Genomic DNA, 27,781 nt, shown 5'->3' with positions numbered 1-27,781 from the left:
GTATATGATATTTAATAGTATAATAGTGCACAAAGAAAATTGTTCTGCTTTGAGTAGGCCTACTTTTACTTTTATTAGGATTGAAATGTTTCTGATTATATTAACAAACCTTTACTGAATTATACTTTTTAATGCAAGATTTTTACTTGTAACAAATCATTCTTACAGTTAAAAACTGTGCATATGTTTTGCATTTAAAATCTTAATTGGAAATGTAGTAGCAGTAGTAATGGATTGAGGTTAGAAGCAGAGATGGAAAGACGAAAAATGTAATCCACTAGAGTAGTACATTACTACTACATTACACTAACTAGAAGAGGCTAAAATATGTAATTAAACGTATGGGACTTGAGTAATGAGTAATTCAAGGCTTAAACATATTCTGCTCAACTACTGCAGGCTCCCAAGATTGTCTACCGAGCTGAATAAACAGACAGTCAGTAGTACCAACAACAATTGTTGTTAAGTAAAAAGTGAAATAAAACAGTCAGATGTGTTGAGGGGCACAGAGACGTGACCCCTTTCCCTGTGTGCACCACCTTTTGTGCGGTGAAACCCCGCCCTCTAGTGGCGACCAGCGATACCGCGCTGCAGGGAAAACTACACTATGTGTAATTTCCTCCACTGTTGCGTCGTGCTAGACGAAGAGATTACATTTCCAATATAAATATAATACACCATGGCATATTACACGGAGCAAGGGCAAACATAGACAGATGGGGAAATTCACCAGATGTATTAACCGGATTATGCACACCGTTAATCCGGGGGTTATTTATTTCACCACTTTTCCATTTTACCATGTTTCCTGCTCTTCCGTAGAAAACGTCGAGTGGCTACGTAGCCTTCATTGCTCCGCCCTCGATAACTGCAGTTCGCCTGAAACGTTACTGGGGACACCGCTGCACATGATAGTCTGCAAAAATATTAAAGTAGCCTATTTTTCATCGCAAACGCCGAGCCCGCATCTGGATTTTCGCAGTGTTTATGCTTGCTTTTCCAAATGGATATGGATTCCTAATCCGGTCCTGACTGCAGGGCGACTCCTCTCTCGACTGCTGCTTCCACCTCACCACTACAATGTATCGGACGTTTTTACTATCAAATGCCCGGTGCTGGGATGCCGACAGCAAGCGGTCATACCAGGACTTGTTTGAGAGGCTTGATACCAATAATGATGGGAAGGTGGACGTCGCTGAATTACGCGCGGGCCTCAAGGCAATGGGCATTTTTCGCCAGGGTGCCGCACAGGTAAAACCCCCAGGGGCCATTGGGGGCCCATAGGGAGTTTCAGTGCTAGCAAAGAATGCATCAGTAGTGTGACTTTGTGTCTGTGTGTGTGACTCGCCCTGATACCACTGGAAGGCAAATGAAATGAACCACTTGTGAATCCCCTTTGCAGAAAATCGTGTCGTCTGGTGACCAGAACAAAGATGGGAGCCTCGACTTCAACGAGTTCAGCAAATATCTAAAGGAGCACGAGAAGAAGCTGCGGCTGACGTTCAAGAGTCTGGACCGAAACAACGACGGTAGGAGACGAGTGACGCGGCTTCCAGGAGCAGCCTCGCTATCACAATACTTGGCACGGGCAGTTATGGCACATGCCAGAGGATGTTTACAGGACTACACATCCTCTGTTTATACTGCAGCATATCTGAGTAGAGTTTGTGTGTTGCGTCAGGGCGCATTGATGCCTCGGAGATCCAGCAGTCCCTCGCAGAGCTGGGCATGGATGTCAGCAGAGAGAATGCCCTGAAAATATTACAGAGGTTTGGCCTCCACTTCTACCAGCTGTGACATGTTTCTGTTTAGAGTGTTAGAGTGTCTGAAAGCGTTATATGGTCAGTAGTGTGCTTATTATAACCATAGATCATGGGTTAACAGGTGTCTGTGTGTTTGCTTAGTATGGACATTGATGGGACCATGATGGTGGACTGGAATGAGTGGAGAGAACACTTCCTGTTCTGCCCTGCTCACAACCTGGAAGAGATCATACACTACTGGAAACACTCCTCGGTACAGGCATACACACACAAACACATCCTTTTGCAGACAAATACAGAGATAGGCGACTGCAGTGGAATTAATCACATGACATCTAGTCCTCTTGTGGGAGATGTTATGGATTTTTCACTACAGTCCGCATTTTGCCAGCAGCTTTGAAAGATTAGACCATAATTAGGTCACCGCAGCAGACTTTGGCCCACTTCAGCTTGCTCCTCCACCCCTTAGTGCAAACAAAAATGTCGTTGTCAAGATATTCACTCCATCATGAGCAAAACAGCGCTCTGCACATTTATTGTGTCTTAACAAAAGCAGGAAAAACTGCATTCTCATACCATAGATGTGCCAGCGGAGTGACTGCTGGACACATCACTTGCTGCATAAGCCCCTGTGTTTCCCTGCAGAATTGCATCAAATTGCCACTGCACCATGTTTGTGACAGACATATTCATGCTTTTGGAAGAAAATTGGGTATGTTTAACAGAAACAGCTAAAGCTCGCAAAACGCAAGAGAGTCAGTCAGCTCCGTGATTATGATTTCATGAAGTAGTTCTAGCTAAAGGATAAAGAGGTCAATTCATTGTTTGTTGTGAAAATAGTTAGTGTTCTGCATTTCCTTTTCCTTCCCCTAACAGTGTGATCTTTTCTGTGCACAAGTTGTATGAAATATACAAGAAAAGAAACGTATGCCTTGAATGTTCTTACGTTCTGGTTTCAATGTTATGTTCAAGGTTTTGTAAATGCTCTCTCTCCAGTGCACAAGTGGTAATTTGGAAAGAAAACAGTTGCTGCATCATTGTGAAAATAGACCTCAAAAGGAGAAGTTCTTGTAGGCTTGTGAAGTGTTTTTTGTCACATTGACAGCCACACAAACCGACTATATGTGACATGTGCCTCCCTGAGAGAGATACAATCTCAAAGGCATAAATCATTTTGCTGTCAGACATTTTATAGTATTTATTTATAGTATATACTGGTTATGGCCAAACACTGCCAGTGTGGTAATAATAATAATAATAATAATAATGTTTGCTTATAGCTCTAGCTGGAGCAATAATGCTGACAGACGAGTCTTCAATTTGACCAGTGTCCATAAATATAAGTGGTTTGATCAAATATATGTATGTAATCACCAGGTGTTAGATATAGGTGACAGTCTTGCCATTCCAGATGAATTCACAGAGGAGGAGAAGAGCTCCGGTGTCTGGTGTAAGCAGCTTGCTGCAGGTGCAGTGGCGGGGGCCGTCTCTCGCACTGGTACTGCCCCTCTGGACAGAATGAAAGTCTTCATGCAGGTGAAATACATCAAAGAACAAATGGACAAATTTATTCTTCCCGTTGGGTGACAAGTTATGACACGTACGTGTGCTATGAATGAAACTGACCTGCAAATCGTATATATATATATATATATATATTTATATATATATATGTATATATATGTATGTATATATATATATATATATATATATATACATACATATATATATATTTGTATTGCAGGTTCATTCTTCTAAGACCAACCGGATAAGCCTGGTAGGGGGCTTCAGGCAGATGATCCTGGAGGGAGGCCTAACTTCACTGTGGAGGGGAAATGGGATCAACGTTTTAAAGATCGCACCTGAGACCGCAATCAAATTCATGGCATATGAACAAGTAAGCTCAAAAATACACATTTGATGGTATTTATCACAGTTTTATAACATTACAAATATATGGAATAAGTGCATCATTTATTTTGGCTCTATTTGTATGTGTTCTGTAGTTTAAGAAGTTGTTATCCTCAGAAGGCAAGACGATTGAGACACACAAGAGGTTCATGGCTGGCTCTCTGGCTGGGGCCACAGCACAGACTGCCATCTACCCAATGGAGGTAAAGGTCAACTGATTGTTTTTAATTTTTGTTGTACGTACTGCAGCTGCCATTAGAAAGTATGTACTGTTGCTCGCAATTGAGACATACCACTTCGTCATAACAGTGCGCTTTGAACTTTGACCCTCTTGAATGTGCTGCCGCCTGTCATTGTGGCTTCGGCCATTAGAGCGGTAGTCTGTCTGTGCTCTTTCGGCTCAGTCAATGTGACGTATCGTCCGCTGTGCAGAGGGTTATAGGTCAGAATAGCCAGAAAAGCATGCTGGCATGCATGCTGCAAAATACTGTATGTGACCAGAGGCTGTAGGACATTCTGGACATTTGGCATGCTGCTTTTGACTCACTATGTATTGGGACATACTCAATATTTTTTTGGCATACTAAATCGTATGGTAATATGGGTGTTGGTTCAGCTTTTTGGAATGTTTTCCCCAAAACTAGAAAATACCACATAAATCAAAAAAATATGTTCCTCAGTATTTCTTCTTTTGTACTTTCTCTCTAAGGTATTAAAAACCAGACTGACTCTGGGGAAAACTGGCCAGTATTTAGGAATGTTTGATTGTGCCAAGAAGATCCTGAGGAAGGAGGGTCTCAAAGCTTTCTACAAGGGCTACATTCCAAACCTAGTGGGCATCATTCCCTACGCTGGTATAGACCTCGCTGTTTATGAGGTATGTATTCTGCTCCTTTCCTCAGATTTCCCAGCAGTGTCCACTTAGTTCAATTTACTCATTTGTATGCACGATAAATCAGTTCACCCAGCACTGTAGTGCAACACTAAATCAGAGAAACACATTTTTTGTTTTATGCTTGTGTTCTATAGTTTAATGCATCTCTCTCCTGTGCCTCAGACTCTGAAGAACACGTGGTTGTCGCACTACGCCAAAGACACGGCCAACCCTGGAGTTCTGGTGTTGGTGGCCTGCGGGACCATGTCTAGTACTTGTGGCCAGCTGGCCAGTTATCCACTCGCGCTTGTGCGCACGCGGATGCAGGCACAAGGTAAACGCAGTCAGACATTTGATAACAAGGATGACAAAAATGTCATGGTACGCAGTCACATAGTGCATAATATACTGTGAGATGTTTACGTACAGTATGTGGTGACAAAACTGTAATAGCGCCCAATATTTTCTGTACATAACATAATACAGTAAGTAGGCTGTAATGGCAAACTGCCTACCCCAAGCGAAGGAGTTCAAGTATCTCGGGGTCTTGTTCACGAGTGAGGGTAAGGTGGAGCGGGAGATCGACAGACGGATCGGTGCGGCTGCAGCAATAAAACAGGCGCTGTACCGGTCCGTCCTGGTGAAGAGGGAGCTGAGCCGGAAGGCGAAGCTCTCCATTTACTGGTCGGTCTATGTTCCAACCCTCACCTATGGTCACGAACTCTGGGTCGTGACCGAAAGAACGAGATCTCGAATACAAGCGGCCGAAATGAGCTTCCTCCGCAGGGTGGCCGGGCTCACCCTTAGAGATAGGGTAAGGAGCTCGGACATCAGGAGGGAGCTTGGAGTCGAGTCGCTGCTCCTTCGTGTCGAAAGGAGTCAGCTGAGGTGGTTCGGGCATCTAGTCAGGATGCCTCCTGGACGCCTCCCATTAGAGGTTTTCCAGGCACGTCCAACTGGTAGGAGACCCCGGGGAAGACCGAGGACACGCTGGAGGGATTATATCTCCCGGCTGGCCTTGGAACGCCTCGGGATCCCCCAGAATGAGCTGGAAAGTGTTGCGGGTGAGAGGGAAGCCTGGGTCGGCCTGCTGAACCTGCTGCCACCGCGACCCGACCCCGGGTTATAAGCGGCTGATAATGGATGGATGGATGGATGGGCTGTAATGGAGAAGGGCCTCCTTTGGCATACAATACAAGAGTAAAAAGCTCACTTTCAGATGTTAAACAGCCCCTCTAACTTCCTTTTTCTCTCCAGCGTCTCTGGATGCATCAGACCAGTCCTCCATGAGCAGTCTGATGAAGAAGATCGTAGCCAAAGACGGCTTTTTCGGACTCTACCGGGGCATCCTGCCAAACTTCATGAAAGTCATTCCTGCTGTCAGCATTAGCTATGTGGTTTACGAATACATGAAGACCGGCCTAGGAATTTCCAAATGATGCTGCAAGCAAATGAAAAAGAACATTTATTTGTCAGACTTGAAAATGCTTGAAATAACTCCCAAGAAAACAGACAGACATCAAACATACAGAGCATGACTTCCACCAGCTGGCAAAGAAGTTCAGTGGATGGAAAACTGTTTGTTACCCTCTTAGGGTCGTCTGTGTGTAGCTGAAGCATTTATCGTTCCTGCTGAGCATGCTTTAATTTCTATCTCACAAAATATGTACACTGTCCAAAATAAGATTTGGCATGAAGATAGTACTGTACTAAATACATACATAAAAACTAGAAAACATAATACAATGGATACTCAATGGATCATACTGGTTTTTTTGGTTCCTAAAGAAATATTTTGTTTCGTAAAAGCTGGAAAAAGTTATTTCAAAGTAAAACAACACTACAGTTTAAATGTTGAAGTCAACACCCTTTAGAGATAGTTTAAGTTGTAAACAACTAGAGTGACATTAGTTGGCAGCTGCCAGCTAAAAATAACTGGCCTTGAGAAATCAATAACTTGTTAACACTGGAGTACTGTTTGCATGAAGACAAATGTGTCTTGTGCAACGTGAAAATCACAAATTCTGTGTTATTTGATAATGTGCCTTACAGCCACTTAATGTGAACTGTCTGACATCACAGATGTGTTTTTTGCTACGTATATAGACTGCATTTATGTACTGTGTATATATATTTATATCTATGTTTTTAGTTATGATTATTTACTAGTTTTTGCTGATGGTTGCTACTATGTAAGATAGTAACTCTTTAAAACAGTAATAACTGGTCATTGGACTTGCAAAGAGCGTGTTTTTGTCTTGTTTCACTTCTCATTTTATCACAGCAAGAGCTTCACAACCAAACACACTCTCACAAGCGGATACTGTTCCCTTTAACATTGTGTGACTTGTTCTTCCACACAGCCTATTGTTTTTATTATATGTTAATTGAATGTGTATTTTGAGAAACGAAAACGGGTCTTGATTTGATAATGTTTAGCCTGAACATGTGGAAACTTCTCTTTGAAGTTTAAGATAGTATTTCCTGGAAGGCTGAAGTTACTTGTGAACAAATGGCTTAGTGGCGTAAAGTTCACTTCTTCGGGGTGGGGACTGAAGTGTGTTAACAGCCCCACCTAGTGGCTAATAAAATACAAAACACATGGACACATTTTCATGCTCAACTAACAATTTAGCTTAGAATACAAGTAAACTAGACCATACTAGTATTTTAGACTTCTGTGCTTTTTCTTTAATCATCCCGTGTTTGTGTGTTTCTAATGGATACTAGCTGGTCTAATACAAATGAGCCAAACATAAGGTAAATGGGCAGCAGTAGAGGTCAGAGATATTATTGTAACAAAGCAGGCAATATACAGACTAAGTAGAATAACTAAGACCAAGAAAATGATTCCTTCATCTTTGTCTGTGATTTGGGCTGCGGCTTTTTCATCGAATATTTTGTCCATCTCAAGTTTGAACAGTCGTTTGAATTGGCGTTCATTCGTTACACAAAAGACATCTGGAGAATTATTGAAGATACAGTAGTTTTATGTAAAAGAATACCACCAAACAAGGTTGATAATCAAATAAATAAAGCTGATCAAATTATTCTAGGAAGGACTCGTTCTCACCGTGTGCAGGTTACAATACTATAGATTTATATTATAGCCCCCCCCCTGTCACAAAGGAAGCTACCTGGGTTACTGTATTGACCTTTTGTTATTAATTATTATTATTACTAAAAAAAATAATTCAGACAGAACAAAAGACCATGGACATATCAGCCCACTGGGACGCCACATGAGACCCCAAAGTCCAGATCCCAAAGTGATCTGCTGCTTGAATGCAGGTGATTGAAACAATACCATGTCAGATTATAATTCTGCACAAAGTAAAGTGCATAATATGATGTCTGTCAATTTCATCATCCCTCCCTCTGGAAGCCCATTTCTGAATAAACGGTCTCATTAAGTTTGTCCTCGTCGCTCACTGTAGTTTCGGGCACCACCTGCTCCAGCTGTTGGAAGGAGGTTGGCGCTCCGCTGAAAATAAACTACATTAGCTAACTTCAGCTGCTTTCGGTGAGTTCATTTGTTTTGTCGTTTCTAACGTTGCAATAGTCGCCACTGACGTCGTAGACAAGATAAACGGCGCTCTACACTCGTTGTGAGAAGGTGACAGCTAGCAGCTAGCAGCTAGCCGACCGGAAGCTAAACATGTTCTCACAGCTGAACTACCACGAGCAACACTTTGGTCGGTCACAACAAGCCAGCTACGCGTGCTCACTGCTCTCAGTTAATGGCGACATCGTCTCCTGAATTTAATTTGGGGAGTTAAAACTTGTTGCTCGTGAGGTAACTAGCTAGTGGGCGTTAATGGACGTCCCCGTTACCCGGTTCCCGTCAGGGGGCCAGGTCCACAGTTGACGTTACTTGGTTGTGTCTGGAGCCGTCTGGCCGGTAAGCCTGAGCCTTTCCAGACATGGGATTATGGGAGAAGTAGCCTGCGGCTCATGTCTGTCATTCAAAGCGTGTCTCCAGAAGGTGCTTACCATTTTAAATCAGCCACAAGTCACATTTATAGTTTGTACTTTCTGCTGTAACATTGTTATGTGGCTTGCCCCAGTTTGTGTCTGACTTTTTTTTATTTATTACATTGTCATAATGTATTATTATACCTTTTAACTATTTTGTAAATCCCATTGAGATGACAAAACAAATATTTTCGAAGGGAGCCCTGGCCAAGATGACTGTTTCATCCAACATATCATTTAAAAGACAAATTTAAGAGTGGCAGAATCATATGCTAGGAAGGCAGACAGAAGGATACTGATCTTGCTAAAGAAGCCATTACAAACTCCAAATGAATTAGCCTCCAAACCCCTTCACCATATTGAGCTGCAAATCTGTCTTCAAGTGGGTACAGGTTGGAGGAATCTGTGCAAGGTCCATGAAGGCCACTGAAATCTGGGATAAATGATGCACTGGGACTAGTCTATGGCTAGTATTCACAATAATTCATGTCATACACATATTGTCATTTCATTTGTAATCTGTGGTCAATGGTATGTTGCGGTTTTGCAGTGATGGCATTGGTTTGACATGAAAGCAACAATAACTCTTTGGGTTCATCAGATTACTGCATTATTAAGATTCCTTAGTGAGTTTGTTCCGGTTGTAGTTGCTTCTTATCATATTTACAGACCTTATGAAAGGGCATGAAGTCAACACTAACTATTATGTTGTTCAGTACTGACTCATTTAGTTTCTGAATGGCTAAATTGCAATAAAGTCATTTAGTCTATGGTTTGTTCCCAAACATAGAAGAAGTTGTGTTTTCTTTCCAGTAGCACCGTAAACAGCCAGGCATCATGGGCAACACGAGTGACAGAGTGTCTATAGATCGGCATGGAGCCAAGGCCCACCGCTCAGACAGCAGCGGCAGTCACAAAGACCAAGAACCCAGCAGCAAGATGGTTGACAGCACAGACGACCCCAACATCTTCAACACCCATGGGACAGAGTCGAAGGTACTACTGGAAAATACAGAAACAGAAATCTAGATTTTTTTTTTTTTACAGTGTGTTGTTTGTTGCGCAGGAATACCTTTCAGATTTATATATCATTTGTTAGATATGATTTTAAAAAATAAATATATTTTTTAGTTGAGATATCAATGAATGAATTGCTTTTAGGCGTTAGGAGAGAAAGAATCAGATCTGGGTGACCAGGTGAAAACTGGTCCTCAGGCTCGACCCACAGTCATCCGCTGGGCTGGAGGGGGAAAGGAGGTCTTCATAGCTGGTTCCTTTAATAACTGGAGCACAAAGATACCACTAAATAAGAGGTAATACTCAACATGTCAGTACATTCTCACTCTTATGGTCTCGTAGGGATCCAATGGAAATTTTCTGAGCTTCTCCATCGTAGCTCCAACCTCATGTGCCAGTTGTAGAGAGTAACGACCGGTATTGCACTCATACTCTTTCTTTTGTTTTCTTCAAAGCCATAATGACTTTGTAGCAATCCTGGACCTGCCAGAGGGAGAGCACCAGTACAAGTTTTTTGTAGACGGACAGTGGGTCCATGATTCCTCAGAGGTACATAAGTGTGATTTTAATTTTATTGTTGTGTTATTGAAAGTGTTTCCTTAATAGCAAATAGTTCAGACTCTTTCACGATTTTTGGCACAATGGTTACACTGACCTCTGAAATTATATACATGAAAGGACAGGTACATCCTATGGAAATTAAGTCATTTTGGTGAAACCACAGAAGAACTATTCATCCATTACAGTGGCTGCCATCATCACTATTAAAGCCTTACAGAAATTCCAGGAATTGTGTGCAGTGTTATAAATAAGTTATATTCATTCTTTGGAACATTTCTCTTTTGCAGACGGTTGTAACCAGTCAACTTGGCACCATCAACAACCTGATCCAGGTGAAGAAGTCAGACTTTGAGGTGTTTGACGCCCTGCATGTTGACTCACTGGAGTGCTCAGACACATCAGGTCAGCAACAGTAAACACAGATAAAAATTAGACCAAGGTATTTTGCCATGGAAAGTTTAATCAAGCCTTGAAACCCTGTCAGCAGTGTTTTTTTTTTTTTATGGTTGCAGATCTGTCTAGCTCCCCTCCAGGTCCATATGGGCAAGAGCAGTACAGCTTCAGGCCTGAGGAGCATTTCAAAGCCCCACCTATACTCCCTCCTCACCTCCTCCAAGTTATACTCAACAAGGACACCAATATATCCGTCAGTGTCTCCATCCGTCTACGATCCCGATTTAACTCTAGAATTTCTTCAGACCTTGATTTGTCTTTGTTGTTGTTTACAAGTTTCTTTGTGGTTTGTAAGTTTTCCTCTTCCTCTATCTCGGCAGTGTGACCCTGCCCTTCTGCCTGAACCCAACCATGTAATGCTAAACCACCTTTACGCCCTCTCAATTAAGGTAGGTTCCCTGGCAACACCTGCAACACTCCTCGAATGTTTCCAAATGCTACTGGCACCACAGGAAATACACACGTTTTGCCAAATTCTGAGATCTAGACTAATTTGATAAAAGTTTGACTTTCTTAACATGAAACAATTGCCTCTGAACTTGAGTGTCTCTGAAAGTATTTACACAGCAAAATTCTACAACAAACTTTAAATGTCAAAGTCTATTACTGACACACAATCAAAAAGACATAACCCTGCATAACTTCTCTTGTTACTGAGGGTGCTCACTATGAAATGCAGAGCATATCTATTGCCTCCACATGGCTCTCAACATGGTGACGCCTGAGCTGGCATCTTGTAGCTAAGGTTGCTAATATGCAAACAACAACAACAGTGTTGACAGTTTGCAATGTTTCTGAGGGGCAACTAGAGGGTAGGTGCTACGTCCTTGAGCTAACTAGTAGAGCACGCTCACATGCACTCAAAGGCACATGTGGCCGACCCAGCTTTGTCAACAAAGCAAAGAGAAGCTCGGATTACAACACACACAGGGGTAGAGCGACCTTATTCTCTGTAAAGGTAGACATTACCTCACTATATCTTTACATAGCAAATAGTTGTTTGTTGCTATGTTAATGCTCTGAATATCCTAGAGAACCTTTTAAAGCAAACACATTTGTGTACAGGATAGTTGTACTAAATATGCTAGTATTACAGTCAGACACCTTTTTAGAGCTTAATAGATAAAGGTTTTCATGATTATTAAAAATCAGCACGACAGAAATCAATTCTGTCGTGCTGTGTGGACCGGTTGGCAGTTTCACAAATACAAGCATCTCATGTTTATTTGCGCTTTGGGTTTGGATCTCTCTAATGGCCGATTACCTGTCTGTTGTGTTGTGTAGGATGGAGTAATGGTGCTGAGTGCTACTCACAGATACAAGAAGAAATATGTCACCTCCCTGCTTTATAAGCCGATCTGAACCACAACTTGGGAGCTCAACAGTGCATTTAGAGAGCAGCATGTTTCTATTTTTCTGGATTTTAATTTTTTTTTGGTATCATCCTATTTAGCCAAATCTTGCACTGAAACAAGTTTACAGGCGAGTCAAAGGCCAGTGGCTACGACTTCAGCTTGTTTTTTTTAAAGGCTGTACTTCTGTCTACAAAGGGCTCTGAACAAAAGTAGCAAAGAGTGTTGGAGAGAGAGGAAAACCATACTGTGGCCTCTTACCTGTGACATCTACAGACAGATCACTGAGACTGACTAAATAACTGTGTATTTGAGTGTTTCCTGCACCTTGTGAATATATGCATGTTGGTGTGTAAAATGAGGAAAAGGTTGATCTGTGAAGGATAAGTTTCTGTAATGGTCATTTTAAGGATGTTCCCCTTAAGTGAGGGGTTTTGAGTGGTCTTGGTGTGGATCAACAGTTTGATTTTAAAGTGTTGTGTCGTCATATTCTCGGTGAACTGATTTGAATTACGTTTTGAACTAATTGACCTGACTATATTATATAATATAATATATTGTATTTATGGAAAGTGCATGTAGAACAGAATGGTCTCGATGCTGAAGAGAGCAGCCGACTTGGCATTGGTTGAACATGAAGTGCAATAACAAGGCTGTAAAGAGAACTTAACTCAACATACTCACAAACCTAATTAACAAGAACAGGATGAGAGGGCAGCAGCGTACAACATTATATTTGTCTGTATGTATTACATATATTATTTAATTTCTCACAGTTCAGCTATCATGGAATCTATTCCATGAACTAAACTACCATTATTTGTCACTGTAGATGGACTACTTGTCCGTTTCAACAGGAAAAGCCCACTTTCCAGATGGGGAAGGGAGGTCAAAGATCTGTTTAGTCCTGCTGTTGCCTTTATCTTGACATTTTGTGAGCACTTTAGCATCCTGAGAACAGGAGTGTTGATATAAGCTTTTAACTACACAGCAGGCAACTCTTACTGTACTGTAGCTTCTCTGGATTTTTCTTCTTTAGATATAATGACCTTGCAGTGCTTTTTGTGTGCATCTGTATTATCAAATAGGAATGCCCTGTATGTATCTGTTCCACGTACAGTCATACACAGAGGCGTGTACACCTAAACAGTTTCAATTGTTTTGCTTTGCATGTGTGGAATCCTCAACTTGTGAGGATTTACTGACTTTGGAAGCAGATCGACCACATTCAGATGAATTTACAGGCCGATGAGGAGAGCTAGCTGCCATGAATTTAAAGGTTGTACAATGTTTGCTCACTTGTGTTCTTTACAGTATCGCCTTTAAAGATATTCTGTATTTTGAGGTATGTCATTTGAATTTACTTTTGTCTAGTCGTGCTGTTTAATAGTCTGCACCTACAGATACAGTGTAAATCAATGTGGACGCAGACTAATAGACATAACTCATGTTGGTGTTCAGCTAGACGCTCTGAAAGTATTTTGTGAATGTTGAGCCAAGCCATAAAGTTTTGTCCAAAGAGTTTTTAAGGCTGATATGAAAAGATATTGAGGACAAGCGCCAAGGCTGCATGGTGTTTTAAGGCTAAAACCCCAAACTTGAACTTTACAACCATTTCATGAATGTTTTGCAATGCTTTGCAGAACCAGTGTGGTGATTCTCTGGACACGGTTTTACTTCTTTACAAATAAAGAGCGGACACGCTGGTCCCAATTCCTGCCCTTGTCATTTTTTTGTCTGTATGAAAGTTGTGTGTTCTTTAAACAAATGTCAAATATATTTGTTAATTTTACATTTGTCTATTAAATCCATGAACCTTCGACACTATACATTTTTGCCTTGGTGCTTGTATGTTTTGTCCGACATAAGGCTGTGTGGCTCTGATGTCATGCACACTTAGGCAACGATAACCTCACGCATTTGCGCTCCAGACTGTAAGACCCAGGGCATGATAGGAAATGCCTTGCTGTGCCAAGAGCTGATTGTCTCTTTGCTTTGACAACAAAAAACATGTTTTGTTTTTGCTGCTGCCTGATCTCGTTCAATTTCCAGGTGAGTCGCAGTTCATCTCGAACGAGCCTATTTTGTGAATTTTTATACTCTGGTCCTGGAGAAACAATATTTAAATTGTCTCTTTAGAAAGCTGGAACAAGCATATTGTCTCTATTCTGTGACAAAGGCACATGTATGGTCTCTGTGCATTTCTGTCTGTCAGTTACTGTGACATCATCACTCTTGGGTGTGGCCAGATGTGAAACAACCTGAAGTTAAGACACTTGAATGAACAAAGGCACAAACTTGTATCTTCAAGCAACAGCACAGGCTGAAGCTAATGGGGATCCAAATATAAAACAAACGATAGAATACAAATTCAACAAAAGTAAACCACACAAGCTTTAAAGTGTTTTATTCATCCGTTCTCAAATCGTTCACTGATAATACTTTTGCCCACACAGCACACTGTTAACTGTCATCAGAGACAGGATCCATATGAGTCCTGCATCGGCTTTCTAGTTCATTATGCACAAACTCAGAAAAAACTGCTTTCCTATCACATAAAGGCTGCACCAATCAAATAGCACTATATACATACCAAACTCAAGACCAACACTGCATTGTTTCAAACTGCCGTTTGATTCCCTTCTTAATAGCAAAAAGGCTTTGTTTACGCTCTAACAAGGTGTTTTGTGGATCCAACGTTTCATAATCTTTCCAACCATTGGCTTTTTCTTTGACAGACAATTCTTCAAAACTTTTCCCTTTTAACTTCTTAAATTTCAAAAGGAAATATCAAACTTTTTTATCTCTATTGAAATACATGCCAACCTTTGTCTTGTTCTTTGTCTTAGATTCGAGCGCAAATAAAACCTAATTTTGGCAGATCTCAGGTATGAGCGCTATAAGGCCAATTCAACCACTGAGAGCAGATTGAAGAAGCTCTCAAGCTAATAAATTTAAAAGGCAAGCGAAGCAACATTAATCAGAGCTTTGTTATAGGTGGATGGTATTGGGATCAGTGACTTATAGATATCATGAAGGCATAGTTTGTGATTTCATGTGACTAATTGATTCAAAGTGACATATAAATCATACATTGCAGGAAGTGAATGCAGCAATCATACTCATATTACAATGATGTTTAACATCAAAATAAAACATCAAAAGCTATTGCACAGCTACCCAGAAAATCAACTTTGCAAAAAGCAAATGTTGGATGTTTTTTCAAACACACACACACACACACACACCCACGCACACACAGGCACACACATGCTCTCACACACAAACTCACTCAAAAGTTCATTCAGAAAAAGCAGGTTATTTACAGCATAACATGGCAAATGTACAGCAAGAACTCATCAAACTAAATTTGAACTGTTATAAGTGGATGAATAAAGGAATCAAAGATCCCACCAGTAGCCTGCCAAAGTTTGCATCATCTATAAGAACTTGATAACCTATATTGCCATTGCCATGGGAATGCAAAGACGGACTGAACCAAGAGAAATAACATAAAGACAATAGCATATGGCCAAGTGGGAAAAATCCACTCTGTTAAGTTTTGGTCCAAAAAAGGATCTCATTTCGGTTGCACAATTCAAAATATATTGAACCAGCTGTCTAACGGTTACCGTCTCTGTGGTTCTGCAGGCCCTCGGTATAAAGTCAACTCAGTATCTCTCCGGTCTGATCCGACCTGGGTTTGTCATTCGCATGGATAAGGCAAGTCAAAGTGAAGTGAAGTGAAGAGTTCAAAGTTCAAACTTTGGCAAGTATTGGCAATCCACTGTTCATAGCTTAGATTTTACAATCTCTGTCATGCTTCAACAGTCTGGGAAAAAGTACAATCGTAACACTAATCGTGTCCTAAAGTTGTGAGTGACTAATAATCCAGTGTCAAGCAAAGAAAAAATAACCCGGTGCAGCATTATCATTCAAGAAACATCATTATTGCACATGCTCTTTTGAGAACTCCTATAGAGGAGCTTGAATACGCGTGTTTAGTCTGGTTCCATTTGAGCACTTGAACCTCTTTTAAAAAATGTTTTTACTTATTCTTGTGTACATCCTGCTCAGAAATCCCAACCAACCAGATTTTTTTGGAGCATTAAATTTACCGTACTTTCCTATTTTTGACTTAATCAGTACTTCAAATTTTGTAGGTATAGGTGCCAAGAAAAGCACCGCTAGGACCCTAAAAGAGGAGGCTTGTGACTAAAATGGAAACTTTCTCTGGCTTTTGTTCTGCTTTTTATATCCCTTGGCTGATGTCTGACAAAGCTTTCATGAGCTTCCTCCACAAATACAACTAGTACACGACTACTTAGCAGTGATCGTCTACGTCCTCTACATTCCTCCACTGCTTGTAGTAATACATCGTGGGTGTCATTGTTTTTTGCATTGCATTTGCAAAAAAAAAAAAGAGTCCTTGTTGATAAAAGTACCACAAGAAGTAGACTTGCAATTATGTGGCAGTCAAAGTTAGGATGACTTGTCTTTGAGTGAGCTGTTTTTCGATCACACTGAGTGACCTCTCTCAAGCCACGGTTAAACATGCATGAACATCTATTCCGTCCGCAGGCTGTCTGGCTCTCAAAAGAGGATGCTCTTAGACAGAGATCAGGGGGTGTACAATAGAAACGCTTAGATTTTAACTCGAAAGTTAAGTTCTCTCAAGTCTATGGTTAATTTTTCAAAATCTCTAAATCCTCCCTTGTAAATTTACTTTTTTCAAAATCTCTTAAGCTGATATAATTGTCCTGAAAGTTTCTATAATACAACCAAAAAAGCCAAAAGGCCTTTACTGAAACCAGATTGAGAACACACACACTGTCTGGGAGCATCCTCAACCAGCTCCGTCAGTAGGACGCACTTCACGGAAACCACCAGAGGCACATTTCAAACACCTTCTTCACTCACACGAACACACGATGAGGCATTCTGCCGACTGTATCACTCAAAGACAAGAATACATGTGGTGGGAGGGGGTAGAGAGTGACAGAAAGGCTCAAGGGGCAGATCATACTGCGCACATATTTCCTGGAGAAGGGACGGATGGAAGCACTCTCATGGCTGGACTGAGGCTGGGGTGGTTGGGTGGGACAAGAAAGGCTGGTGTGGGGGGCTGGAAGGAGGGGGGCTGTTTCAGCATATAGGTTAGAGGCCAGAGGTGGTAGCATTGAGGCTGGTTCTTTTAAAGTCTAAAGCAGGCATTGGCTGCTGCGCTTCCTCGCTGCTGGACGTTGATTGGCTGCAGCTCCGGAAGCACTGCTGGTCTTCAGGAAACTGCGATCAGCAGGCCGCTCCCTGGAAGCACCTCCAGGGTCCTCAACTGGGTTTAGGGACAAAAGGAGAAAACACTAGTACGTTATTATTCACCAATCCTCATATAGGCAGATACAACTGACAAACCTCTGGCCAGGTGAAATGTTGAAGGAATAGTTAAACATGTTGGCAAATACTTTCTTGCAGAGAGTTCGATGAGAAGGTCAAAAGGAGACTGTTAGCCTAAAGAAACGGCTAGCCTGCTCTGTCTAAGAGTAAAAAATCCAGCTACCAATTATGAGCTCAATTATTTCTTTCACTGGCTGCAGTAATTCTGAAATCTATGCTAATTAGTGTTAATTAGTGAGCTTCATAGGTGTAGGTATGTAGATGTTGTTACCTTCAGACAGAGCCAGGCTAGTGGTTCCACCATTCTAGTTGTAATGCAATGCTAAGCTAATGTCTCCTGACAGTAGCTTCGTATTTAGTGTACAACCATGAGAGTGGTGTCCATCGCCTCGTCAAGGTTTTTATGACTATTCAACCCTAACATTAAAGGGCAGCAGTCAAACCTTTTATTAGAAACTGTCACATGTGTTTCTGTGTACATCAGTTAGCGATACTGTGACAGCAAGCACAGAGAATAGAAACTATGCAACGTGCAGTTATTTTGGTGATAATTATGTGTGTGTGGGTGGGGGGACTCTAAAGCAATGACTAGACTCAACTTTAATACAGGGGACATGTAGAAGTAAACAACACTTTAGTGCAGTGGCGGGTTAGTGTGTGTGCAATTTGATTTCAGAGTTGTGGATTCAGGAACAGCTCGTGGCCTTTAACTGTAAACTGTTATTTCCAATAGCTGAGTAGTTGAAGGGGGATTTTTAGGATCACTGTGTGAGGTGAAAACACACCAAATACATAGGTGGGTGCTGGTCATGGCTGTGTCCCATGTGGAAAACAAGGCGGCCACACACACATGGCTCCAATGACCAAATGTATTATATCTACTTTACTTTATCTACATTGAGAAAGCCCAGGCGTGGTACAACTAAGTCTGTGTGGAGCTGTTTGTGTGCTGTCATTTTCTTTTCTAGACAGGACAACCTCCATGTTTTATTTCTCCCTGATAAACAGAAATGTCATACAAAGCTAGTTTAACCAGGATGTTTGCTGTGACGGGAGTGTAAAGCAGTGATGTTGGCATGGTTAGAAAAAGCAAATCCACACGGAGGTAAAAGCTGCCCCAGGCCACAGAGTCACCCTTGTTTACTTTTACAGTTTGATCAGTAGGCCTAAACTACTACCGTTGGGTTATTCAAAAACAGCATCTGGGACAACGTCTACCTGTTTTCAAGATCACAAGATATCCAACAATTACCAGCATAAGGAGAGGAAGAGGAGGAACTTAGAGAGGAAAGTCTCAGCTCATTCTTCTGGGGGGTTTAAATGAGGAGAGGAGAGACAAATGCAGGACGAAGGAACAAGTGAGGCAGGAAAGCCAAAAGTGATGAACTTACATCATAAAGACACCAGGGACATCACAAAATACAGTACTTATGCACATAATACTGTGACTATGGAATATGCATGCAGATGACCTATATTATGTATGATATCCTGGACATAATGGTGATGTTTGCTTACCTCTAAATTTGTCCTTGCTTTCTTCAGCACATCGCGAGTCCTTGACACTGCAAAAAATAAGGAATAACTGTTGATATTACAAACCTTTCTCTAAAACTTCCAAAAAAGGAACAAGCAATGTTGTCTGCTGAGAAGCTATTTGTCTTTTTCTTTACTCATACCTTATTTGGTTTTGTTTTACACTCAACCTTCCTAAATTCTTTCCTTTCACTTTTTGTGGCTGTGCACGAAGCAGCGCAAACAGCACTCTGTACGTTTGCTATTTTCCTGACCTCGCCTGTGCTTCCAAGACCTACTGCTTTGCGCAAATTTCTCTGATCAAACACACAAATGCACAGAAACACTTACACTGATTGACTATGAAGTGCTCCATGTTCTCCTTGGTTCGGCTGGTGCTCCTCAGTCTGTGAATCGTCCCCTTAAGAACCTCATCCTGCTCTGACATACGCACTTTCAGGGACACAATCTCATCCTGCATACACTGCTCCTACACACGCACGCACGCACGCACGCACGCACGCACGCACACACACACACACACACACACACACACACACACACACACAAAGTGCCATTTTTAAATCGAAGCTCTGCTCTCTCATCAAACATTTTTATGACACGGCTCTTTAAAAGATAGTACTAGTGAAATTATATATTCTTAACAATTAATTGATAATACTAACAAGTACATGCCGGGTATGTTGGAACACACTGAGAGACTATTGCATTGTTGATTTTGGACTTTTCATGGGAATTGTTGACAAAAACACATACATTGTGTATCTCCAGGCTTATAGTTTGAAATCAAAATGTGTCCCAAACCTTCTTAAGGTTTTGGATGGAGGGATCAGTGCTGGGCAGAGCTGCTCTCCAGAACATCTTCAGCAGGGACATCGCCTCCTCCAGGATTTGTCTCAGAGTCTTGGTGTTAGACAGCAGACTCTTTACACATCCATAGTCCAGGACCTACATACAGACCTCAGTTAGATATTTGTGCTCTATAGTAATGACTTGTTGTACTTGAAAATCTGTCTTTGGCCTTTTGGCTCTCACCAGCTCACTGATCTGCTTCTGGTTGCCCTCCAGCAGTGGTGGGCCGAGGCAGGCCTGCAGGGTTGTCTCCATGCGCTGGACAAGGCTCTCGCCCTCTAGGACTTGCTGCTGAAGAGCACTGAAGTCATCCACATGACCGATGGCGTGGCGGCCGTTGCGGTTTGCAAATGATCCGTCAGGGGCCTCCCCCTCCAGGTCAGAGTGAGGTTCAAGAAGGTCTGTTGAGGATAAAAGAGTTGAATGTAATTTGGAATTCGACTTTGAATTATGTTATTGTATTTCTTTTTTTGCATTGTCACTGTATTGCAAGTTCGGAAGTGATTAAAAAATATTCGTTAAGGCACATTACAATAAAAATAGAATTATTATTGTTACAGAGCAATCAGTCCACACATTTAAGACAGATTGAGTTGCAAACAGGCAGTGCAGTTAAAATCACACCATTGGCAGTGCAATGGCTGTCGTCCAGGTCTGAGTAGGGAGGACCGGGAGATCCACAGTTAAACAGACCAATGTCCCTGACTGGTGGAGACGGAGCTGGGTCTGTGGAGCATACAGACACACAAACCAGGCTTGGACAAAGAGCAAACCACACCACAGCACACCGAGCCTCACAAACATGTTGCGTTGTCAATGTTGTGTCGTATCTAGAAGGCGTTGTCTCACCATGCAGCAGCTGTCGCCTGTAGAAGTTCTCTCTCTGGGGGCTGGCAGTGAGGGCGGAGAGGGAGGGGGTCCGAGGGGAGCCGACGCCCAGCTTCTGCTCCAGCTGCTTGTGGAGCTCCAGTTGTTTGAGGGCACTGTTCTCCTGGACGCTGTTTTGCAGCTGGCTCCTCACCTCACCGAGCAGCTCCCCCAGCTCCACCGGGAGACCTGGCAGCTCACACAGGTAGCCTGAACACGAAAAACACACAATCACCGGAGAGTCTGACTGGACATGCTCCTGCTTCAGTGCCCCTTGGGATTTGGAGGGGTTTATCCCGTAAAACTTTGATCACATGTTGTTCAGTACTTTGGTAGATGTTTAAATAAAAAATGGAGTTCACTTTGTAATTATAGCATCTGTTACGACAACTGTTGTGACAATCAGAATTGGAAAAATGGGAGCAACCTGATTTTAGCCTACTACTACTGTCACCAGATGGCGCCAACATATTTGTTTTGTAAAACGGGGAGTATATTTAGTGTACAATGGACAGACTTACTTTTGTTGGCCTTTGTACTGGAACACACTCGATCGTACACTTGTAGTTCACTCTGCAGGGAGTGGATGAGCTCTCTGCTCTCACATAGCTGCTGCTGCAGTAGAGACACCTCATGCTGGAGCCTGAGGATACATTACAGTACATTACAGAGATTAGATGTGTAGACACACAGACAAGCACAATTTCTATCAAGGAATCAGTTGTTGTTTGATTCAATCTGCATGTACACACACCAACCTGTTGGTTTTCTCCTGACTGGCCTGCCGTTCCTGCCTCAATATGTGTATCTGCTGTCCTTGCTCCTGAGTGTGAGCCTGAAGTCGTCTTAGCTCCTCTTTCCACTGCTCTGCCTCCAGCTCTGCTTGTTTCAGGCGGGCGCGTGCTGTAAACACCACCTCCCGCAACTGCAGCACCTCCTCACATGTGTCTGAGAAAAGGAGGAGGATTAAAAATGGGAAAACATGCATCTATTCCAGAGGAAAGAAATTCAAACTTTCAGATGAAGTACCTGTGCTGGCCTGCAGTCGTGATTTCAGACCCACGTTTTCTTCCTTCAGGATTCGGATCTCATTGGACAGTTGAGTGACTGTGTCCAGTCCCTGAATGTAGATGTTTGTTTGTGCCCCTGGACAAAACAGTGGAGTTATTTTATGTAATTTATTACATATAGAGAAAGAAGTGGCAATGTTGCAGCGAGGGCTGCAATACCTCCATCACGCCCGGTTGAGGCCAGTCTCTCTTCCAGCTGCTGTCGGAGCCTCTCATTGGTCCTAATGGACTCCTCTAGACGCTGACGGAGAATCCTAACCTCCCGCAGGTGCTCCTCTATCAAATTTGCCCCTAGAGACAACATAACAATAGTGTGGTGATAATCATTTGACTGATTACTAACAGACAAAACAGTAGAGAGTCACACCTGCAGGGCTGCTTCCTTGATGGTGTCCTAATGATCCAGAGTAGCCACCAACTGGCGGAACCATGTTTTCCATGTCCCACAAAGTCCGTCCCGTCAATAGACCTGAGTCAGACTTTATCGAGTGGCCTTCAGGAATGCCACCCAGCGGATACTGTTGAAAGGCATGATGGGATTGCTGGCTGTAGCTGGAGAGGTCGTGCTGGATATGTGCACCCAATGCATGACTGAACTGAGCCTTGTCATGGGGAACCGCGAAGCCTAGAACCACACAGACACACAAAAGAGTGACGTGTGTTTAAAAACACTCACAGGACAACAGATGAATGTAATTCATCTGCAAGTGAGATGGTTGCCAATGGACGATATTGTGGAAGTTGTGTCTTTATTTATACTATTCACACATCCCTCTCTCACTCGTCCTACCCCGCCAAAGCCCTCACCCCTGTTCTGCTCATTCATCAGTTTGTACAGCGTGTCCAGCTCTGGGCGAACAGCAATCACAGACAAGGCCCTGGGCTGGGGGTCAGAAATGACTTCTTTACCCCAGACGTCAGAGGGGACAGAGTAGGAGTAGGACACAGGCTCACGGAAAAGAGCTGAAGGGGGATAACACATACCGAACATGAAGGAGGAGGAGGAAACAGGAAAGGTGATTTTGGGATACTTTGCATGTCAACGCTATCTGTAAGTCCCATACCTCTAGACGACTGACTGGTCAAACCCACAGGGGCTGAGCAATGCATGTTGGGACAGCTGCTGGAAGACTTAAGGAAGCCGTGATGAGGGATGATCGATGGACGGACTAAAGGAGGGGAATGGATAGTGAGAGGAAGGAAGAGGCCCTTTCCAGATATGGAAAGTTGGAACATACAAATAAACTGTACCTTCTTGTTTGGATCCTTGTCCTGGCTGCTGCAGCCCGTGCTCCTCCTCATAGTCTCTGGCGTCTAAATCCGAACAGAGCTCCAAGTCTTCATTGGTTCTGTACTCATCGGACACCAAGGACGTTCTGTCTGATTGGTCGGTGGTCTCAGAGAGGGCATGGCAGCTGGACGGGGTCTCTGGACGCTGCTGTAGCTTGGTGTGGAGGGAATCGATGATTTTATCTTTCTGCTGAAGCTCCTTACTCAGCCTACATGTGCACACAAGACAAGCAACCATTATAGTCTGGATCAATAGCTACTCATGAAAAATAATACCTGCTTGACATTGCCTGGCAGTTCTTTCTTTATCTTGTTGCATGATATGTTTAGATGTGTCCATAACAACAAAATAAACAACACTATTGCCAGGCATCCTTAAATCTATATTATAATTGCTGAAAATGATGACAGTAAGTTCTTATGTAGCTCTACATAATTTGCACATGATTATCCTCAAGTAAAACATACAACTAAAAGAAAAGCGAAGAGCAACAGCAATTAGTCGATCAACAATAAATGTGAGAATGTGGTGCTTTTCTTTGTCATACTGAATAGTTTGGGATTCAGCAATATTTTTTACCGTTGGTCGGACAAAACAAGACATCTAAAGATGTAGAAAAACTATAAAGGAAACTATAAAGGGGATTTTTCACTATTTGTTGACAACAATAATTGAGAAAATAATCATAAGATCAATCAATAATGAAAATAAAGAAAGAATATATTTTTCATTTCATGCATTCTGCAATGTGTACATCATTAAATATAGTGTAAATATATCAATATTTAAGCCTCTTCATGGATCTTTTTGATAATTTCAAGCCAAACCTCTGCTGTAGGTGGACTAATCGTCTAAAAGTATTCTTGCCTGTGAAGTAACTTCCCTTACTGTTTCAATTGCTGAAGCATGAACTCCCTGTCTCTCTCCAATAGCATCCTAAGAAAAGCTGTCTCTCTTGCTTGTCCTCGAGCCGTTGAAAAAGACCACAGTGAGTCCCTGTATATGGAGCTGTTCTTAGAAATCATAGATTTCCACAGGGGAGCCATCTGTTCAGTCCAGAAAGACCAAGTCCTTGATGCACTACAGGCTCTTTGCTGTCTTCTGATTCTAGTCACTTTAGGACTTCTTAGACTATCTTCTTAATAATGAAAAATAAAAATCATAGTAGCTTTAAATGCTGTTGCACAAATCCACAAATTAGTGACTGAGTATAGATCCAACAGAAACAGTCTTCTATTGAGCATGGTGCGATTGAATGGGGCAACACCAGAAAAGGACTGTCACACAGTCACACAGAGCTTCTTAAGCCCAGCTAGTGGGACACCTGTACTGTAAGACTATCCAATGAAAGCAACTTAAGGTTAAAGGATCCATGCTGGGGCCTGTGTGTGGATTAACAGCTACCTTCTGTCTCCCTCTACCATAAGGAGCCATGTGGTGTGCCGCAGCAGGTCACATGACAAAGTAAACTAATCACTAGGACAGTAGAGTAAGTGCTATACTAATAACTTCAAGGGAGGCCCACAGATCTCAAGGCTGCAGGTGATTCCATAGATCAGCGTTTTGTTGTTTGTTGGTTAAAAAAAACTCACCGTAGGGCAAGCAACTCGTGGCCTTTCTTGTCATCATGGCTATCTGCACGTTCACCTTTGGAAGTAAAACAGGAAAGACAGCATAGGAGAGAGGAAACATCCAAAAATTACAATTTGGGCATAAAAGGACCAAAAGAATGGGAAACGATAAACATGGAACTCTCTTTCTGGGCGATGGAAGATATGGGGAGATGTTCCTTACGTCCACTGATCTTGGCTACCACTCTTTGTGCCAGGGCAGAGTTCTGTGCCAACTGCTCTCTGAAGCTCTGGCCCATGTAGTAATCAATATCATTGGCCCGCAGCAGCTCCTCGAAGGCCTGCAAGTTGTAGAGAATTTGAGTAGATATGAGAATACCGACTAAACATGTGACATTCTGATTGTTCATATTATTTCCACATGTTGGTAATATGTAGGAACGTGATAATATTCGGGTATTTGTTATTGTTATGTAATTATTTAGTTGCAGTACCTTGGTGGTATCACCCAGGTGCTGGGTGAGGATATGGCTGACTCCTTGCCCCTCTCTCATCCTCTGCCTCAGGTGGGACAGCTCACGAGCTTGTGCCTGGATCAGAGAGTTGTACTTCCTGTGGGAGTGAAGGAGAAAAGAAGCCACAGTATTAATAGAGGGCTGTACATTGGGTGACTAATTATTCTCATCTGCTTCAGTTAACGATTCTAGACACAAGAAAGGTGTAACAGCTACCTCTATCTTTAACCATGGCTTATCTGTCTTATCTGTCTCAGTTCACTCACCCAGGCCAGGTGGCACATTTCCCCTCCTCTGTTTGGCTTTTGTCCTCCAGCCTGGAGCTCTTCAGTTGCGACTCCAGTGACTCAACTCGTGCCATCAGTTCTTGCAGTTCCCTGCTGGGTTTGGACCCTGAGAGAATGCCTTGAGTGTCAGACATCCAGCCTTCATCCTCTTCCACACCGCTGGGGGCTGGTGATGTCTCAAAGGCCCAGTTAACCTAGAAGGTGAGGATAAAATGGCAAAAAAAACATCACAAAGGGCCTTATTGTGAATACAAAATGAACCCAAAAGACCAGTCAGTGATGTAGAGTAGCTGGTTAATGTTACAGTACCTTGCGTGGGGTTCGCTCCAGGCTGGAGGCGTAGTCGCTGGTGGTAGACAGGGAGCGGACACGCAGCTGCAGCCCACGGATCACCTTGTGGCAGCGGGTCAGCTGTGAGCGGAGATCCTGGACCAGATGCTGCAGAGAGGCTGACTCGTCCTCCATTTCACAAGTACCCGCGTTACTGCTGCCAGCGTACCAACTGCCACCCGCACCCTCATAGTCCTGTTGATTGGACAGTGACGTGCACATCTCCAGGTCATCAAACTCTGGAGGAGGGAGAGATAAAGGGACACATTCATTCATAATTAATGATTCATGCAGATCAGTGAGTGCATTTTCCAGGAGAAGAGAATATTTCGGTGTCAGTTTGAGAGGAATTTGGTCTGTTTGTTACCTGGACTGCTGGCGTCTTCTCTCTCAGCTTCGTTCTCACTGCGACCACAAGTCTCATAACCCAGATCCTGGAGATCCACCTGCACCTGCTTACTGGCCTGCTGGACCGATGTCTCCGCTGCAGAGACACGAGTAAGAAATGACTTGAATCGTGTATACCAATCAGTGTTTGACTAAGGTTTTGGGTATATTGAGTATATTCTTTCATGTTTCTAATAACACATCTGTGTTCCTTCATAGATGTTCCTGAAAGCGACTCACTGAGCAGATCTCTGTAATCCTTCAGTTGTTCAGCCTGAGCGTGGACCGTGGCTTCGGACACCATCAGCCTTTCCAGCAGCTCTCTGTTCTCCTGGTGGCTCAGGGCCAGATTGGAGCTCAGGCGGGCCGCCTGCTCACGAAGACCATCGTCTATATCCTGCCAGAGCGTTCCCTTCTCGCTGCTTTCGCCAGCAGGCTCCACTTCCTGCAACAGCAATGTGCTTAAGCAACTCTGACGTGTAATACACGAGAGAGGAAATCACAATCTTTCCTTTTCATCACGTCAGCGTATAGTTGTTGGGAACAATATTTTAATTGACATGCTTAGCATCACATTGATAATATTAAACTAACTGCAGGCACAGCAGTAACAATCTCGGGACTGAAAGAACAAAACACCCGCCCTTAGATGGGGCCTGGAGACATGCTGCTCTTAAACGGTTTACTGAAATCTGCTTTGCAATGTGTTGAAGCAGAACATTTAAATTTACTGTTTTAACGCCTGAAGAGTTCAAATTAATTGAATACATTTGCAGCAACTTTATAAAATATCTGAGACAGAGAGTTACAAGCTGCAGTTGTAAGTCACTCAAAGTTTAATTTCCATGAAATGAAGAATGTGAAGAATCATGTGAAGAATGTGTTGAATGTGTTACCGTCTCCGTCTGGTGTGTGTGATGAGGGAACGTCAGAGAGCGTGGCCCCTTGCAGTGCCTCTTCCCTCGCTCGTCACTCAGACTAACACACAGATGAGCTCGCTTTCCCACTGGCACTAGAGATGTTTCCTCCTCTTCCCCATCTTCCTCAATATCCTCCTCCTCTTCAATCTCCTCTTCCTGATTCAAACTCCTGTGATTCCTCTCTGGGTTTATCCTCAGTCCCACAACTCCAGCTCGTCCTCTGGTTTCTTTCAAAGCCTGGTTCTCCTGCTGCAGCCACTGCAGTGCACTCCTAGCAGAACACAAGGAAGGAGGACAAATATACATATACATGAAGTTGTCAGATTTAAACCCCTCTCCTACAGCTTAGACAATCAAAACGCAATGTTTACAGAGGATCTCTGAGACAAATGTGCACCTCATCTGAGCCACGGAGGTGTATCCATCCCTCTCCAGTTGTAGCCTTATTTCTTCAAGGTGGCCTTCAAGTGTCTTCCTTGCTTCCTCAAGCTGCTTTACATCAGCTCTCTGGGACACCGGCGGTCCAATCCCACCCTCAGCTCCACGAGTCTGAACAGAAGAGGACGATTGTTATTGTGCTATCATTTTAGCCATTAAGTGAATGATTTAAATTAGTAAGAGGTCCATAAATCTATGCTTACACACTACCTGAATGTAAAGGGATTCAACAGTGAAATGTAAATAGAAGTATTTTACCTGAATGGAGGCCAAACTTCTGGCCGTCACTTTGTCATCATCCTCCTCTATGCTGTCCGTAAACTCGTCACTGCTGCCATCTTCATCGTCTCCTTCCTCCTCCTCCTCGTCCCCCTCCTCGTCTGTGCTGAGCTCTGGAAACAAAACAACCATATAAAA

General features: G+C 42.7%; 3 protein-coding genes across 4 annotated transcripts in view; 2 read left to right on the top strand and 1 right to left on the bottom strand.

Moving 5' to 3' along the window:
- Window positions 1-999: 999 nt before the first annotated feature.
- LOC306746568 (mitochondrial adenyl nucleotide antiporter SLC25A24-like) lies at window positions 1,000-6,727 on the top strand. The gene is made up of 10 exons (XM_079229498.1): window positions 1,000-1,251; window positions 1,403-1,529; window positions 1,682-1,769; window positions 1,905-2,016; window positions 3,141-3,299; window positions 3,508-3,660; window positions 3,770-3,877; window positions 4,384-4,551; window positions 4,732-4,882; window positions 5,806-6,727. Exons 1-10 carry the CDS (start codon window positions 1,081-1,083, stop codon window positions 5,985-5,987), a joined length of 1,419 nt encoding a protein of 472 aa, XP_079085624.1. The 5' UTR covers window positions 1,000-1,080; the 3' UTR covers window positions 5,988-6,727.
- A 2,633-nt stretch (window positions 6,728-9,360) lies between these two features.
- Window positions 9,361-13,615, top strand: prkab2 (protein kinase, AMP-activated, beta 2 non-catalytic subunit; the record flags this gene model as incomplete). Its single annotated transcript, XM_079222919.1, has 7 exons — window positions 9,361-9,519; window positions 9,685-9,836; window positions 9,996-10,089; window positions 10,389-10,503; window positions 10,614-10,747; window positions 10,875-10,943; window positions 11,839-13,615. The coding sequence occupies 7 exons, from the start codon at window positions 9,361-9,363 to the stop codon at window positions 11,914-11,916; spliced, it is 801 nt and encodes a 266-aa protein (XP_079079045.1). The 3' UTR covers window positions 11,917-13,615.
- Window positions 13,616-14,296: 681 nt separating this feature from the next.
- The window catches only part of LOC306740073 (myomegalin-like), a 36,938-nt gene continuing 23,453 nt past the window's right edge, over window positions 14,297-27,781 (bottom strand). The window contains exons 21-46 of one of the 2 annotated variants that reach the window (XM_079222183.1): window positions 27,623-27,756; window positions 27,324-27,475; window positions 26,903-27,197; window positions 26,247-26,451; window positions 25,987-26,103; window positions 25,599-25,858; window positions 25,269-25,483; window positions 24,982-25,099; window positions 24,711-24,828; window positions 24,509-24,563; window positions 22,877-23,124; window positions 22,690-22,794; window positions 22,433-22,588; window positions 21,993-22,250; window positions 21,785-21,916; window positions 21,585-21,701; window positions 21,314-21,503; window positions 21,077-21,198; window positions 20,538-20,765; window positions 20,313-20,414; window positions 19,872-20,089; window positions 19,641-19,784; window positions 19,167-19,305; window positions 18,819-18,865; window positions 18,553-18,607; window positions 14,297-17,238 (exon numbers count right to left, since the gene is read on the bottom strand). In XM_079222183.1, the coding sequence (XP_079078309.1) occupies window positions 17,108-17,238; window positions 18,553-18,607; window positions 18,819-18,865; window positions 19,167-19,305; window positions 19,641-19,784; window positions 19,872-20,089; window positions 20,313-20,414; window positions 20,538-20,765; window positions 21,077-21,198; window positions 21,314-21,503; window positions 21,585-21,701; window positions 21,785-21,916; window positions 21,993-22,250; window positions 22,433-22,588; window positions 22,690-22,794; window positions 22,877-23,124; window positions 24,509-24,563; window positions 24,711-24,828; window positions 24,982-25,099; window positions 25,269-25,483; window positions 25,599-25,858; window positions 25,987-26,103; window positions 26,247-26,451; window positions 26,903-27,197; window positions 27,324-27,475; window positions 27,623-27,756 (4,061 nt within the window). In that variant the 3' untranslated portion in view covers window positions 14,297-17,107. The remainder of the gene's footprint in view (window positions 17,239-18,552; window positions 18,608-18,818; window positions 18,866-19,166; window positions 19,306-19,640; window positions 19,785-19,871; window positions 20,090-20,312; window positions 20,415-20,537; window positions 20,766-21,076; window positions 21,199-21,313; window positions 21,504-21,584; window positions 21,702-21,784; window positions 21,917-21,992; window positions 22,251-22,432; window positions 22,589-22,689; window positions 22,795-22,876; window positions 23,125-24,508; window positions 24,564-24,710; window positions 24,829-24,981; window positions 25,100-25,268; window positions 25,484-25,598; window positions 25,859-25,986; window positions 26,104-26,246; window positions 26,452-26,902; window positions 27,198-27,323; window positions 27,476-27,622; window positions 27,757-27,781) is intronic. The other variant, XM_079222184.1, reaches the window with a different exon arrangement.

This window comes from Taurulus bubalis, assembly GCF_910589615.1.
Source record: "Taurulus bubalis genome assembly, chromosome: 1".
Lineage (NCBI taxonomy): Eukaryota > Metazoa > Chordata > Actinopteri > Perciformes > Cottidae > Taurulus > Taurulus bubalis.
This window is presented reverse-complemented; position numbering and strand designations above follow the sequence as displayed.